Source organism: Sarcophilus harrisii, chromosome 5 (genome assembly GCF_902635505.1).
Source record: "Sarcophilus harrisii chromosome 5, mSarHar1.11, whole genome shotgun sequence".
Classification (NCBI taxonomy): Eukaryota; Metazoa; Chordata; class Mammalia; order Dasyuromorphia; family Dasyuridae; genus Sarcophilus; species Sarcophilus harrisii.
Genome location: NC_045430.1, coordinates 120036472 through 120052389, shown reverse-complemented (window position 1 = coordinate 120052389; position 15918 = coordinate 120036472). Strand labels below are relative to the sequence as shown.

The following is a 15918-nucleotide window of genomic DNA, read 5'->3' as shown; positions in this document are numbered from 1 at the left end:
TCTGGAGGGCGGAAGGGGATTGGCCAGTTGGCAGCCTCTGTGTGTATGTGGATGGATGGGTGTGTGTCTGTGGGGGGAAGGGGGCCGCTAGTCTGTCAGGCTGGGCGTGGAGCTAGCTAGCGCCCCAGCCTCTCCTCCTCTGGCCTAGCCCCGCCCGCACGTGAGGTGCGCCTGCACCGGCTCTCTTCCTCCTTCTCCACTTAGTTCCTCCAGCTCTGATCTCGCTAGGCTCCCTCCCTCTTTCTCTCTCTCTTCATACGGCCGCTCCCTCCTCTCTCTGGCCCGCCTGAAAAGAAGTCGAACGCGGAACGCATCGATAGCTCGGCCTTCGCGGCTCCCATCCATTTGCTCAGGGCTCGACTTCCCCCGGCGGCGGCGGTGGCGGTGGCGGCGGCGGCAGAGGCAGCTGAGGCGGCAGCAGCAGCGGTGGCTGCGCCTCGGGCTCCGGCTCCTTCTGCGCTCCCCGGCCCCCGCCATTTCAGAGTGGGCTCGAGAGCGGCGCTAACGCAGGCGGCCGTGCGGGCCCGAGACCCAGCGTCTCTCCGGCGCGGAAGAGAGGTACGGGCCCCGCCGCCCTCCCTCCTGAGTAGCTGCCTGGGGTCCGACCTTTTCTCGCCGGCGCCAGGCTGGGCGGGGCGGACGGAGAGTGAATGAATTAGGGGTCCTGGCGGGGGTGGTGGGGTGGGGAGCCGCGGCGGGGTGGGAGGGACGGAGCCGCCGCGGGGACGAGCTATGGGGAGTGCGGGGGGAGGCTGCCGCCGCTTCCTGAACGGTAATCCCCTTCCTTCTTTCCTTTCTTTCTTCCTTCCTCCCTCCCTCCCCGGAGAGCCGGCTGGGCTCGAGGCGAGCAGAAACTCGGCCGCCCCGAGGGCGGGTCCGGGCGTGGTGGAGGTTGCGCCCGGGTCTATCTGTCGGTGGGTCGGTGCACTCCCTCCTGACCGGCTCTCCGCCTCGCCTGCCCAGCTTCGGGTGGTTGGCCGTGTCCTCTCGGCTGCCCTTAGCATCTCCCTGAGCGAGCAAGAAACTTCTTTTGCTGCCGCCGCCGCCGCCGCTAAGTGATCGTTTTCCTTATGAACAAAGACTGTGTGTGTGTGTGTGTGTGTGTGTGTGTGTGTGTGTGTGTGTGTGTGTTTTTTGCGGGGGGTGTCTTTTCCCAAGAGAATTGAGAAGTAGTCCAAGACCCCTGTGAGAGGTTACGTTCGGGAGAGTCTGGCTGTAGCCACTGAGTTCCCAACTACCTGCCTTGTATGTGACATTTTGCAGCCTCGGCAAGTGGCGGCTCTAGGTGTATGGAATTGAACCTTGTGTTGAGTTGTAAACGGAAAATGGTTTATCCCAGGGAATTTTGCTGAGTCAAGTTTATTTTTAAGCTAGGAAAAAATCACCCAGAAACTAAGTGATTAGCTTTACTGAAGAATACAGGACATGTTCTTCATCCTAGAAGTTACTACAGTAATACGGGTTGTAACAAAACTCCCAACATTTAGCAATAATGACCAGTGATGAGGACTTAGTTGTGGCCGCCAAAACAACCTTACTGCATCCCTTTATCAAGTGTGTACATATGTTTTAGCTGAAACTCCAGACTTGCTGATGTTTATATATGCAAAAATAAGCATTATGAATTAGGGAGGGGAAAATGGCTATTAATATCTAACAGTCTTAACAGTAGCCATTGATTGATGTTAATATTCATGGTCTCATTTTCAAAATGGTAGACTTTATCCAACTGAATGTAGTTGATGACAACTAGACAATGTTTAGAACTTAAGCCATGTTTAAATATAGTCTGTTTTGAACAGATGACAAAAATTTCAAGTTTCAGAGAGGAAAATTAAAAGGCTATTCTTGACCTTTAATTGCTAAGTTTTTTTCCCCTGGAAATACTAATGTCATTTAATCTCTGACTTAATTATCTTATTGATATGGTGATAAGCTTGGGACCATGCAATGCATATTGTGCTGGACTTGTAGTCAGGAAGGCCTGAATTCAAATGTGGCCTCAGAAACTCACAACCTGTGTGACCCTGGGAAACCACTTCAGCTCTGTATCCCTAAAAGGGGAATGACAATAGCCCCTCCTTCCAGGGTTGTTGTGAGGATCAAATGAAATAATAATTGTAAAGTGCTTGGCTTAGTGTCTGACCCAAAGAATGGACTACATAAATGAAAGTTTTTATTATTGTACTGCTTTTTATTGCTCCAAAAATTGATCTATTTTTAAGATGTTGAGTGATTTAGTCCTTTAAATTAAAATTGATTTTACTTACATTCATCTTTTCAGCAACTCCTTATGTGTAAAAAAATTGAAATATATTCATACACATGTACCATTGATTAAGTGCATCACATAGACGACAGTGGATACAAAAGTGAGTAAAACATGAATGGCATCTGCCTCTAGGAGCATACTGAATAGGAAGTAAGATGTGAACCACATGGATAGAGTACCATTAGAAGACCTTGGTTCAGAGTTGACTAGCTTTTTGTATGACTTAGAACAAATCATTTAACTCTTCCCAAGTCTCTGTTTCCTCAGCTATAAACTGAATCTGTTGGACTTTTGAGGTTACTTCTAACTCTGAATCTATGATTTTATGAACTGTGATACAAAGTAGAATATGTTAAGTGCCATTAGAAAGGTTCTATGGAAGTTCAGAAAAAATGATTCCTTTTTTTTGGAGGACCTGAAAAAGCTTTTTGGGAGGAAATGGTATTTGAGGAACTTTGAAGAAGAGAGAGAATCTGACAAAGAAGAAAATGAACCAGTCTTGAAGCTGGACAGACTTGGGGTTCAGGTCCTATCCCTGACATATTTAGGCTTTGTGACCCAGAGCAAGTCATTTAAACTCAGTGCACCAGGCAACTCCCTAAGACAATAAAGTGCAGAGTGCATTGATAGAATTTCCTCACCTGGAAATTCCCTAGACCAATGAAATTACAGGGTCATTCCCTAGCCTTTGAATGAAATTAGTACTAGGAGCACTAGATTTAGTAAAAGCAGCTACTTGATTTTATTTCTTACCTTTGATACTGTAAAAATTATGGGCAAGTCAATTCATTTTTCTAAACTTTACTTTTTTCATTCATAAACTTGCTGGAGTAGGAAAGTCTGAATGAATTGGATTAGATGATTTCTAAGGTCCCTTTCTGTTCTAAATCCTAAGAACCTATAATGTATAGGATTTAAATAAGAAGATAAGTAGGGAAGACCCTTCAGGCATAAGTAAAGGCATAGATAGAAAAGCATGTGACTGTTCAGCCAAAGTGGACTTTTAAGTGCTTCTTTTTGGCAAGTGTTGTAAAGTATATCTAGGAAAGTAGTAGAAGATAAGGCTGGAGAGTAGAGCCAAATTGTGGAGGTCATAAATGCCAGACTGAGGATTTTGGTAACTAATTTTTTTGGGGGGGATGGCAGGAGCTAGGAGTTGAAGTTATGGTTCAGATTCCCTAAACATTTAACAGCTATTAAGTGCTAAATGCTGAGGTCACAATGAACTAAAAGCCTATTTGGATATTTCTTATTCTTGGATGAGCCAACGAGAAAAAATTGTTTCTTCTGTATCCTTGTTTATTTATGTACAAACACTGAATCTATTTGTGTGTATTCATGCATATATTTAAGTGATTTGTTCAGGAACTGAAATATAGTTTTGGATTATTGTCAGTTACCTTCTAAATGGCCTTGATTGGTCTTTCATATATTTCTTTGTTCTTTGGTTCCATAAAGGAAATCAATGGCTTCTCCATGTATATATACCTACACATATATGGAGGGGGGCATGGTGTGTATGGTAGTACATGTAATGTAGATCACATTCTTGATGCTGACAAGTTGCCATTGAACAGTTTCAAATAGGGAGAAACTTGCAATATATTCTTAAACACTTTTAACCTTATTTAACTTTACTTCCATATCAGTTTCATCTGAACCTGACCAAGGTGTGTGTCTTGCCACCCATTGATAATCTCTGCTGTAGATTTTACAGCCATAGCCATCTCTTTAGAAGCTAGAGTTTCACTGAAAAATGATAGTGGCAGCATTGGAGATATTCAGACACTCTACTTGAGAGAGAGTGCTATACTCTTATGCACTTCTCATTCATGAAAGTCATATTCTATTGAGAACAAGCTCAAAACCCACATAATGGCCATTTTAAAAAGAATTGTCTAGTCAGAGTATGAGATTAAAAAAAAATGCATGTTCTCACAGTGAATTTATTTTTCTCAAAGGATGGGAAAATTGGCATAAACATTATAAGAGTCAATTTTCTGAGTTAGAGTTTTTTTTTTTAGTATTTTAGCAGAAACCTGACTTTCTTTTCATTGCATCTATTAAAACAAGTTTTACTAAAATTATTTCCAACAATTTTTAAGGTAATCTTAAAAATATATATCCCATATGAATATAAATATCCATTTCATTTCTAGTCTGTAGGAAAGTTTGAGATATTTTAAACTATGTGAAGACTATTCTGATCATATATTTATTATTATTTTTTGTTATAAGGCCTGCTGAAAATGACTGAATATAAGCTTGTGGTAGTTGGAGCTGGTGGCGTAGGCAAGAGTGCCTTGACAATACAGCTAATTCAGAATCACTTTGTAGATGAGTATGATCCTACAATAGAGGTAAGTATTTTAAATATTATGTGCTTATGATATTAAATAATACATATAGTGAACTGAAGTTTTTAATCAGCAATACTTAGTTGAAATATATTTTGGGTCCCTTGAAAATTAATTTTGAATTGCTTAACTTTTTGGGGGGGTATTTTATTTTTTTCCCTATTCATTTTTAAAACTTTTTTTTAAAAACTTTGAGTAACAAATTCTCTCCCTTCCTATCTCCCCAGGCAAAGAGAAGCAATTCAATATGGGTTATACATACATAGTCATGTACAACATTTCCTTATTTGTCTTGTGAAAGAAAACATTTTTTCAAAAAGTATGTTTAAATCTGTATTCAGACATCACTTCTTTTTCTGGGAATGGATAGCATTTTTTGTCATAAGTGTTTAAAAGTTGCCTTAGATCATTGTATTGGTAAGAATACTACAGTAAGTCATTCACCTAATAATCTTAGAATTTGGTGTTGCTTTGTACACAGAACATGTTACTTTGCATCAGCTTCTGTAAATCTTGTCAGGTTTTTCTGAGAGCATCCTGCTTATCATTTCTCAAAGCACAATAATATGCCATCACAATCACATAGCATAATTCATTCAGCCATTCCCTAGCTGATGAACATCCACTTAATTTCCAGTTCTTTGCTCAAGAAAATAGCTGCTGTAAATATTTTTGTATATATAGGGCCTTTTTCTTTCTGCTTTTGATTTCTTTTTGGATATAGACATAGTAATATTGCTAGGTCAAAAGGTATGCTTGGTTTTATAGCTCTTTGGACATAGTTCAAATTGTGCCTACGGAATAGTTGAATCAGATTACAACTCTGCCAACTGCATTGATGTCTTATTTTTTCTCCCACAGCCCCTCCACTATCTGTCGTGTTCCTTTTCTGTCCTAATAGCCAATCTGATAGGCATGAGGTAGTATTTCAGAATTGTTTTAACTTGCATTTCTGCAATCAATAATGAATTAAACAATTTTTTCATGTAACTAGAGACAGCTATGATTACTTCTTCTGAAAATTGTTCAAAATTTGGCTGTTCTCTTTATGTTTGAGAAATGAGGCCTTGATCAGAAAAAATTGCATCAAAATATTTTTCATAGTTATAATTGCTAACTGTATTTCCTTTCATCCTATTTTCCTCTCTGTCTTCCCTTCGATCACAGCCTCCTTCACATTATCCCCTTCCCATCTTGCTTTCCTGTAGAGTAAAATAGTTTTTGTATCCAATTGAGAATGTATGTTATTTCCTCTTTGAGCCAATTTTGATGACAATTAGGTTCACTCATCCTTTCACCTCCTAAGTCTTCCCCTTTTTTGCTCCATTCTACCTTTCCCTTTCTCTCAGTGCATTCTTCTCACCTCTTAATTTTATTTGCTTTAGATATTATCCCTTCATATTCAACTAACTCACACCTGTGCCCTCTATCTATCTATATTCTTAGTAACTACTCTAATAATGAGGAAGTTCTTATGAGTTGTATCATCTTCCCATGTAACAATGTAAACAATTTAATCTGAAGTCCTTTATGATTTCTCTTTCTTGTTTACCTTTTTATGCTTCGCTTAAATCTTGTATTTGAAAGTCAAATATTCTATGCAAGTCTTTTCATCAAGAATGCTTGAAGTCCTCTATTTCAGTGAATGTTCATTTTTTCCTGAAGGATTATAGTCTGTTTTGCTGGGGAAGTGATATTGGTTGTAATCCTAGTACTTTTGCCCTTTGGAATATCATTTCTAGCCCTAAATGCTTTAATGTAAAAGCTGCTAAAGCTTGTCCTGACTATAGTTCCATGATAGTTGATTTTTTTTTTTAACAGCTTGCATTATGTTCTCCTTGACCCAAGCCCTGTGGAATTTAGCTGTAATGTATCCTGGGAGTTTTCATATCTCTTTCAGAAGATCATCTGGATTTTTTCAGTTTCTATTTTACTCTCTAATTCTAGAAATCAGGACAGTTTTCCTTGATAATTTCTTGAAAGATGATACATAGGCTCTTTTTTTTTGGTTATAGCTTTCAGGTAGTATTAATAATTTTTAGATTATCTTTCCTGGATCTATTTTTCTCATTTAACATTTCATATTGTCTTTCAAGATTTTTCATTGTTTTGCTTTTGTTTTATTGTTTCTTGAGTTCTCATAAAGTCATTAACTTCCATTTGCTCAATTCTAATTTTTAAAGAATTATTTTCTTCAGTTTGCTTTTGAACCTCCTTTTCTATTTGGCCAATCTGCTTTTCAAGGAGTTATTATTTTCTTTAGTGAATTTTTGTACCTCTTTTATCTTTGGTCTTGTGTGTTTTTTAGGGTCTTATTTTCTTCAGTATTTTTATAGTGCCTCCTTTATTAAGCTTTTAATTTGTTTTTCATGATTATCTTGCATCACTTTCATTTCTTTTTCCAGTTTTTCCTCTATCTTATTTGCTTTTCAAAATCCTTTTTGAACCTGAGACCAATTCATATTTTTCGTGGAGGCTTTGAATGCAGGAGCGTTGATTTTCTTGTCTTCTTCTGAGAGTATGTATTGATCTTCCTTGTCACTATAGTAACTTTCTGTGGCTAGAATTTTTTCTGTTGTTTGCCCATTTCCCCAGTCTATAATTCTTGACTTTTTAAAAACTTTTTGTTAAAGTGGAACAGGTGCACTGAAGTGTACTGGATGCACTGGTGGAGGGTGCACTGTCCCAAGTTTTGGGGTTTTTGTGCAGCTGTTTTCAGAGACCCTTCTAGGGATCTGTACATTTCATTTCTTCCAAGAAGGTATGATCTAAGGAGAGGAATTTACTACTCTCCTGTCCTCTTTTCTGGTCTGTGTGGAACCCTAATCACTCTTTTCTGCCCTGTAACTATGATGAGGTTCCCTGATTCACTGTGTCTCACAGACTTTGTTTTGCTAGTGTTCTTCATTGCCCTCAAGACTGCCACTAATATCTGTGTATGAGCAAAGCATCTGAATTCTGCCCTCACTGCCTGCAAAGAAACCCCTCTAATCTGCTCAGTTCAGCCCCTTTACCATCTGTGAGCTGAGAACTCTGGAAGCAGTTGCTGCAGTTTCAGTGACTCCCAGAGAGTGCTCCTACTTTGCTGAGGCCTGGTCTGTGTTGGCTTAGCTTGCATTAGACTGTGCTCTATTCTCATTCAGGTGAGACAGACCTTTTCTGCTAATCTTCTATGTTGTCTTTGATTGGAAAATTATATCGTCGTGTCCTTTTGTAGGTTCTGCTGCTCCAGGAATAGTTTTATGGAATTGTTTAAAGACATTCAAATGAGTTTTGGGGAGAATTTAGGCAAGTCACTACTTTTTCTCTGCTATCTTGGATCTGCTTCTGAACTGCTTAACTTTTATGTGGTTTTGTGCACAATAACAGTTTTGACTGATAGTATCTAAGAGTTAGGGCATGATAGAGAAGTTGGCCTCAGGATCAAGAAAACCCGCGTTTTGATTCTCCCACTGAGTGACAGTGTGACCCTAAATCACCCTCTTCCTATTAATTGACATCTCGAGGACTTGAAGTGGAACAATTGCTCATTTTCATTGGTTGAAGAAGGAATTTTTTCTTCCAGAAATCTGTTTATCAAAGAAATTCCAGTTTTGCCCCCTCAGATGTCCAGTAGCATAACACAAGTATCACTTTTCATTTTGATATGTATTTTAGAATTTCTTGAAAAGGGAAAACTTATAAGAATATGAATAAGGGCTTTGCAGATCTTTTTTACATATCCTTATATGTATTTTAAGCACTTGCACACATTTAAATGGGATATGTTTTTGTAGGATTTTTAGAAAGTTAGAATAAAGTTTTATTAGTAAATAAAACTTTTGCAATTATATCATGATAGGTAAAGTACTTTCTAGTTATTAGGATTTAAAGTTCAGTCTTTGGTAATCTTATTATAAAAATTATTATACCAATGAGTTTCAAACTGTATTGTTCAAGAAAATTGATTAAATGAAATATACATTTCAATGTAGTATTCTCTTTTAATTTATCCAAGAAAATGTATGTATACAGTTCTGCAAAGTGAAATAAATTACTAAGATTTTCATAACACATCCGAAGCTAAGATATTTAGTTAACTTCACTTCCAGGAAATCTTTAAATAGAAATAAGAATCTCTGTTTCAAACTTAAATCAGTTTTCTTCCATTTGAGAATGACATTTCACTCCTTCATAATCCTGTTAGGTCACTTCTCAGCCTTTTTTTCCTTAATTTAAACAGTTCCAGACTTAAATCTTTTTTCCTAAGCTTTCCCTTACAACATTTTAAATCATTATGATTGTACTGATTCAAAGATGTTCTTGGCACTTGAATTTAACTCAGCAAATGTGCTACAGTACTTTTAATTTTTCAGTAGTGGTCAAGGGCATGCTGTTGTACAGTAATCTAGAACTTTTTGAAATTTTAGAAAGGAACTCATCAAAAAACAAAGCAATTGCCTTCTTTTCAGTACTCAGAAATAGGAAAAAAAACTATTTTATAAAACTTGTTACATGATCCTATAATTTTTTGTGCTTTGGTTTAAAAATTAAGTATAACAAAATACCCATTTAAATAAAGTAGTCTACTTTTTTTCCCCCTGAGGCAATTGGGGTTAAGTAACTTGCCCAGGGTCACACAGTCAGGAAGTTTTGGGTCAGATTTGAACTCGGGTCCTCCTGACTTCAGGGCCAGTGCTTTACCCACTGCACCACCTAGCTGCCCCAATTAGTCTACTTTTTGTCATATTTTCTAGGGTAAGAGAAATACTATAAAGAGAAAAGTAAAACAAGCTTTAAAAAATTTATCCCAAGTCTAAATCCACATAACTCCTACCATTTAAATCAAGTATAAAGTGAAGGTTATGATAGACTCTAGTTTTGTCATGGAATTTTCCCAATTGATTTGGATAAATCTGCCCTGGGTCCTTTCTGAAAGTTACCACAAGTTTCATTCTTTCCTATAAGAATTAATAAATTCTTCCCTCCCTCCCCTCCAGGCAATTGGGGTTAAGTGACTTACCTAGGATCACACAGCTGGGAAATGTCTGAGGCCATATTTGAACTGGGGTCCTCCTGACTTCAGGGGTGGTGCTCTATCCACTGTGTCATCTAGCTGCCCTGAATTAATAAATTCTTAATGACAGTATTTGATTAAATAGATCAATAAATATATTCAAAATTGTCAAAGAAGATAGGCTTGAAGAAATAACGTGAATTGCTAATTTTTTTTAGTTGTGGGCTACACAAGAAGTCCAAATTGGGAAGCACTGATGATCTCTGAATCTAATGTCTCCTTATTAATTTGTACTTTAAACCCTCAATATAATTTAAAAAAAAATTAATGTGTCTTCTTCCTTCATGAAGGAGATAATAGTTTCCCTCAAGAAGAATTTATTGCCTCTATTCACAATTTGTGGGAGTTGATATTACCAAGTAGCTAAAAATATGTCATCAATAAAAATTTATAAGTGCCTGCTCTGTGCCTTGTACTGTTAAGCACTAGGAATAAAAAGAATAATTTCTGCCTTCAAGAAGATTACATTCTTTTGAAGGAAACAGTATATACACACAGAGACACAGTTGGTAGACACAGATGATAGCTCAGAATAAATCTTTATGGCTTCTCAGTAGTATGAATTTTTGATAGGATAGAGAATAAGGGTAAGAGTGATTTTTAAGAGAAGAGAAAAATGCTGTTTTGCAAATCGACTATATTTGAATTTTCCCCCTTCATTATTCCAGATGTAAATATAAATTGAGTGAAAGTTACAGGACATATTTTATCTCAATATGAGGGGAGACTTAGAATTAATGCTGTCTGAAAGTAGAATAGAGGGCTTCATGACATAGAGCTAGATAACCACTTAATAAGACTATGGGGGTGGAGGAATTACTGATAAGGGTGGGATTAAATTACCTAGACCTGCTGATTTCTGTATGGACTGAGATTCTGTGAAATTTAATGTGTTTGATTTTCAGTTTTTTTGTTTGCATTTACTTTTCATCACTGAACTGATACTCGGTTTAAAATAACTTCCACCAAGACTGATTAGTGTTTGGCTTATATTTTAATTTTAAAGAGTTGTCTATGAGCACTGAGAGATTGTGACTTTTAGTATATATCAAAGGCAGGACTTAAACCTAGTCAAGACTTCACTCTGGTCTTCTGATCATTACCTCATGCTTCATACCTAAATAGACTTTGCTTGTTTTTAAATAGAAAATTAGGTCTTGGCCATTAAAAAAAAAAAAAAAAAAAAAAAAAAAAAAGACTAACTAATAGAACTGAGCTACATATTCTGAATGTCTGTACTTGAAATAATTCATTACAACTTGCTGTTCCAAACTGCTAATTACATCAGAGTTTGAAGTCATAAATTATAGTATAAAACTATACCATAGGGTTTTATTTTATAACATAAATGTCATGACATATATGTTATTGTGTACATGTGCCTCAGATCACATTCTTTTGTGACTGAGATAATGCTTAGTAAGTCTGCAGGATTCCAAACAAATGAAGTATAATATAGAGAACTTTATGAAATTTCTCTTATTGGGGAAAATTACTCTAAATGAAACATAGCTAATAATAATTATATTTTTTCCATTTTATTTCTCACAATTATTGATGAATAGCTAAATGTAAACGCTAAGAATTAGTTTCAGTGGTTATTGCCAAATGGTGTATAAGGAAAGGACCCTTTTACAGTAACAGAACTTGGAAAAATGATTGAAAAATATTTCAGTGCACAAAATATGTTATTTGTCAGTGACATATTAATAGTATAAGTAGAATTAGATAGATCTATACTGTACACTCTGCTGTTATAAGTTACATTTATATTGTGCTTTTTTGTTTATGAAGCATTTTTATGACAATAATCTTTTGAGATATGTAGGGCAAATATTATTTCCCCATGTACAGATGAGGCAACTCAACCCCAAAAGAGTTATAAATGGTTGGTTCAGGGTCACACAGATAGTAAATGGCAAAATCAGGATTTAAACCTAAGTCTTCTTGATTCCACATTTGAACGTTCCTTCCATTATACTATATTGCCTATTGATGTGATTAACACTGATTCACTTGATTTTGATTTGATGCTCTTTGCTTATCAAATAATGACTTAGTATATAATAATTTGTCTTTCTCAGCTCTTATTTCTTTGATGTCCCTGTTCATCTTCCCCCTTTCCCCCCCCCTTTTTTTTTTGAGGTTTATCACACAATATTCAGATTTAACATTGTTACTCATTGTCACTTCTACCCCCTTTTTTTTAATAAAGGGGTGGAGAGGACTATGAGTTCTTGAAAATATTCCAGGAGAATCAAGCTCTGTGGGGATCCACTTTGACTGTGGGTTTGTAGGAGTATCAAGCAGACTGTGGGCAAATTATTTAACCTTTCTGAACCTTAGTTTCCTTATCTATAAAATGAGGTTGTTTTCTGAGAGGACTTTGTGTTTGTTGTATGGGCATCAAATTAGTCATATTGGGAAAGACTTATTTCCTACATTGTTGGTCATCACAACAAATACTTGACCAAAAAAAAAAAAACCTCTTGTAATGTTGGAGAGGTTGCAGTGTGTGTTAGTAGAAAGAATGCCCACATTGATGAAATTTTGAAATATTGAATGATAGGAGATAATTCTTTTGCAAAATAAGAAGCTTGAAGTTGAATTGAAAAAATCATCAGTGTTAATAAGTTATATACATACATTTTATATAAATGCTCATTATATATTTATAAAATAGTTATGTTTACTGCTATTGACAGCAAGTACTTTAAAATTTTTAAAATTATATTACTTGAAATAATTGAGTTAATGATAAGTCCTTTATATAAAAAGTAGTTCAGATTACCCACATAGCAGAAACTTTTTTAAAATTTTGATTTATAATTTGCAAACTTATAATGATTTTTATTCTATCATAATGTATTAAATAAAACCTTTTTTAAACATTGTGGTACGTGACATCTTTTTTCCCTCTCAAGATTCTCAGAAGTGCCCTCTACTGGTCAACATTTGGTTTTTTAATTTAATTTATAATGGGATTCTTTAGTTATTGAAGTATATGGTAGTTTTAGAAAAATATGACAGTTTCAGAATCTTTATCTTCTTATATACTCATTAAATAGTTTAGTTTTAATGATTTGTACTTAATTTTTAATTTTCTTTTATATATATTTATAAACTACTGCATATACAATTGAAGCAATATATTTGTTTTTGTTGAACTTAAAAGATCATTCTGAAAATTACTGCAGTGTTAGATCAATCAATCAACAAAAATTTATTACGCATTTAACACTTAAGTTAGGCCTTATACTAGGAAGGACACAAATAAAAAGAATAAAATAATTTCTATTCAAAAGGATCTTATGTCATTTTGGAGACATCCATATGTTAATAATACAAGCATGTTAATAATACAAAGGGAATGGATAAAAGCAAAGGCTTAGTGGGAGAATACTGTGTTCATTCCACTTTTGCTGATAGTGTTAATAGACATTTATTCTATTGCTGATTTTTTTTTTTAGAGAAGCCTCTGAACTTGTCTATTTTTTTAATAGGTCAAAAATCATATAACACTTTTGTTAATGTCATATATTAGACCTTTTATAATACATAATTTTAAGATACAAAACCTCAAAGGTCATTGGTCAGTAACCATTTTTGTCAGGCACTGTGCATAGTACTCATTATATTAGTACTTAGTTGGACCTATGACCTCATCACTGTGAGCATTTCTCCAGAGGTGCAGATGATCATCCCTCATCCAAAATGACCCTGATCCCTGTCTTTTCATAAGCAGGTATACCTGATGTGCCAGAGGCACTAGGTCTTTAAAGTGAGTATTAGTGCTGCATTCCTGCTGTCAATCTGTTTATTCCTCTCTTGCTACTTTTAATAGCAACCCATTTTCTTGGTTATGTACCTCTTTTATAATTTTCTATTACTTATGTATAATTTTTATTGCTAGTAATAGACTGCAAAATACCTATACTTGCTATATGCTTCTCCTCTGGATGATTGATAATACAATTTTCAGTTTTTGAAAATCATAATAGATTTTACAAATTTTGAGAATTTGATTTCATTAGCATTGGGAATTCTTCCTTAGGAAACTTTCTTAACACAGATTGCCACTTGCTTCACAGTTTATGATCTTGCAAAACTGCCTAGGATCATGAGAGGTTAAATGACTTGCGCAGGGTTCATATGTCAGGATGTGGCAGAATTTGAACTTGGTCTTCCTAACTCAGAGTCAGCACGCGCGCTCGCTCTCTCTCTCTCTCTCTCTCTCTCTCTTTTAATAACAATATACAGCTTCTTTATCAAAGGAAATGGGTGTTTTTTTTTTTTTTTAATAATTATAACCTTTTTATTGACAGAACCCATGCCAGGGTAATTTTTTACAACATTATCCCTTGCACTCATTTCTGTTCCAATTTTTCCCCTTCCACCCCTTCCCCCATATGGCAAGCAGTCCTGTACATGTTAAATATGTCACATTATATTCTAGATACAATATATGTATGCAGAACCAAACAGTTCTCTTGTTGCCACAGGGAGAATTGGATTCAGAAGGTAAAAGTAACCCAGGAAGAAAAACAAAAATGCAGTTTACATTCATTTCCCAGTGTTCTTTCTTTGGGTGTAGCTGCTTCTGTCTATCATTGATCAGTTGAAACTGAGTTAGATCTTCTCTTTGTCAAAGAAATCCACTTCCATCAGAATACATCCTCATACAGTATCGTTGTTGAGGTATATAATGATCTCTTGGTTCTGCTCATTTCACTTAGCATCAGTTCATGTAAGTCTCTCCAAGCCTCTCTGTATTCATCCTACTGGTCATTTCTTACAGAACAATAATATTCCATAACATTCATATACCACAATTTATCCAACCATTCTCCAATTGATGGGCATCCATTCATTTTCCAGTTTCTAGCCACTACAAAAAGGGCTGCCACAAACATTTTGGCACATACAGGTCCCTTTCCCTTCTTTAATATCTCTCTGGGGTATAAGCCCAGTAGTAACACTGCTGGATCAAAGGGTATGCACAGTTTGATAACTTTTGGGGCATAACTCCAGATTGCTCTCCAGAACGGTTGGATTTGTTCACAACTTCACTAACAATGCATCAATGTCCCAGTTTTCCTGCATCCCCTCCAACATTCATCATTTTTTTTTCCTGTCATCTTAGCCAATTTGACAGGTGTGTAGTGGTATCTCAGAGTTGTCTTAATTTGCATTTCTCTGATCAGTAGTGATTTGGAACACTTTCATATGAGTGGCACTAGTTTCAATTTCATCATCTGAAAATTGTCTGTTCATATCCTTTGACCATTTATCAATTGGAGAATGGCTTGATTTCTTATAGAGTCAGTTCTCTAAATATTTTGGAAATAAGGCCTTTATCAGAACCTTTAACTGTGAAGATGTTTTCCCAGCTTGTTGCTTCCCTTCTAATCTTGTTTGCATTCATTTTATTTGTACAAAAGCTTTTTAATTTGATGTAATTGAAATTTTCTATTTTGTGATCAATAATGGTCTCTAGTTCATCTTTGATTACAAATTTGTTCTTCCTCCACAAGTCTGAGAGATAAACTATCCTATGTTCCTCTAATTTATTTATAATCTCGTTCTTTATGACTAAATCATGGACCCATTTTGATCTTATCTTGGTATATGGTGTTAAGTGTGGGTCCATGCCCGATTTCTGCCATACTAAGAAAATGTTGGTTTTAAAAGATGGGATTTTGTATCAGAGACAATATTGGGTTGTTGAAAATGCTATGCCATTTTCCATATTCAATCAGACATGCTCATTTCCTCATTAGGGGATCAGATCACTGTCCATGTGCAGTGGACATTCATTCTGATGGACCGATTTAAGAGCCTGTTTTACCAGCTACATTGCATAATTTGGATAATAGGCTGTTCTTTATCCACTTGATTTTTCTCTATAAATTGTTAAGACAAAATCTTGAGAACTTGTGAATCTATATTGTTCTACGTTGTTCTAGTAGGATCATTTAAAGACTTCAGTCTTTATGGGAATGTTTTTATCTGGACTGGGTTGGGTAGCTCTCTATAACAGTGGTAAATTCCAGTGTATGTTAAATTTTTTTTTTCTTCCTTGCTATATATTTAATCCAACAGATAGGAACTCAAAGTTTTCAGAAAATTCCATATATAATTGGAGGCATCTTTGTGGAAGAGAACTTTTTAAGTCTGGAATTTGTTTTATTTACCTAATCAGATTTTTTTTTAAGTATACAAAAATTGTATTA

The 15918-nt window shown here is 36.0% G+C and overlaps 1 protein-coding gene across 5 annotated transcripts in view; it reads left to right on the top strand.

Moving 5' to 3' along the window:
• The first annotated feature begins 390 nt into the window (after window positions 1-390).
• KRAS (KRAS proto-oncogene, GTPase) overlaps window positions 391-15918 on the top strand; it is a 39481-nt gene continuing 23953 nt past the window's right edge. For 2 of the 5 annotated variants that reach the window (XM_031938476.1, XM_031938472.1), the window contains exons 1-2: window positions 754-772; window positions 4511-4632. In XM_031938476.1, the coding sequence (XP_031794336.1) occupies window positions 4522-4632 (111 nt within the window). In that variant the 5' untranslated portion in view covers window positions 754-772; window positions 4511-4521. Of the gene's footprint in view, window positions 559-753; window positions 773-1408; window positions 2373-4510; window positions 4633-15918 lie in introns of those variants that run through there. The other 3 variants (XM_031938474.1, XM_031938473.1, XM_012550857.3) reach the window with 3 other exon arrangements.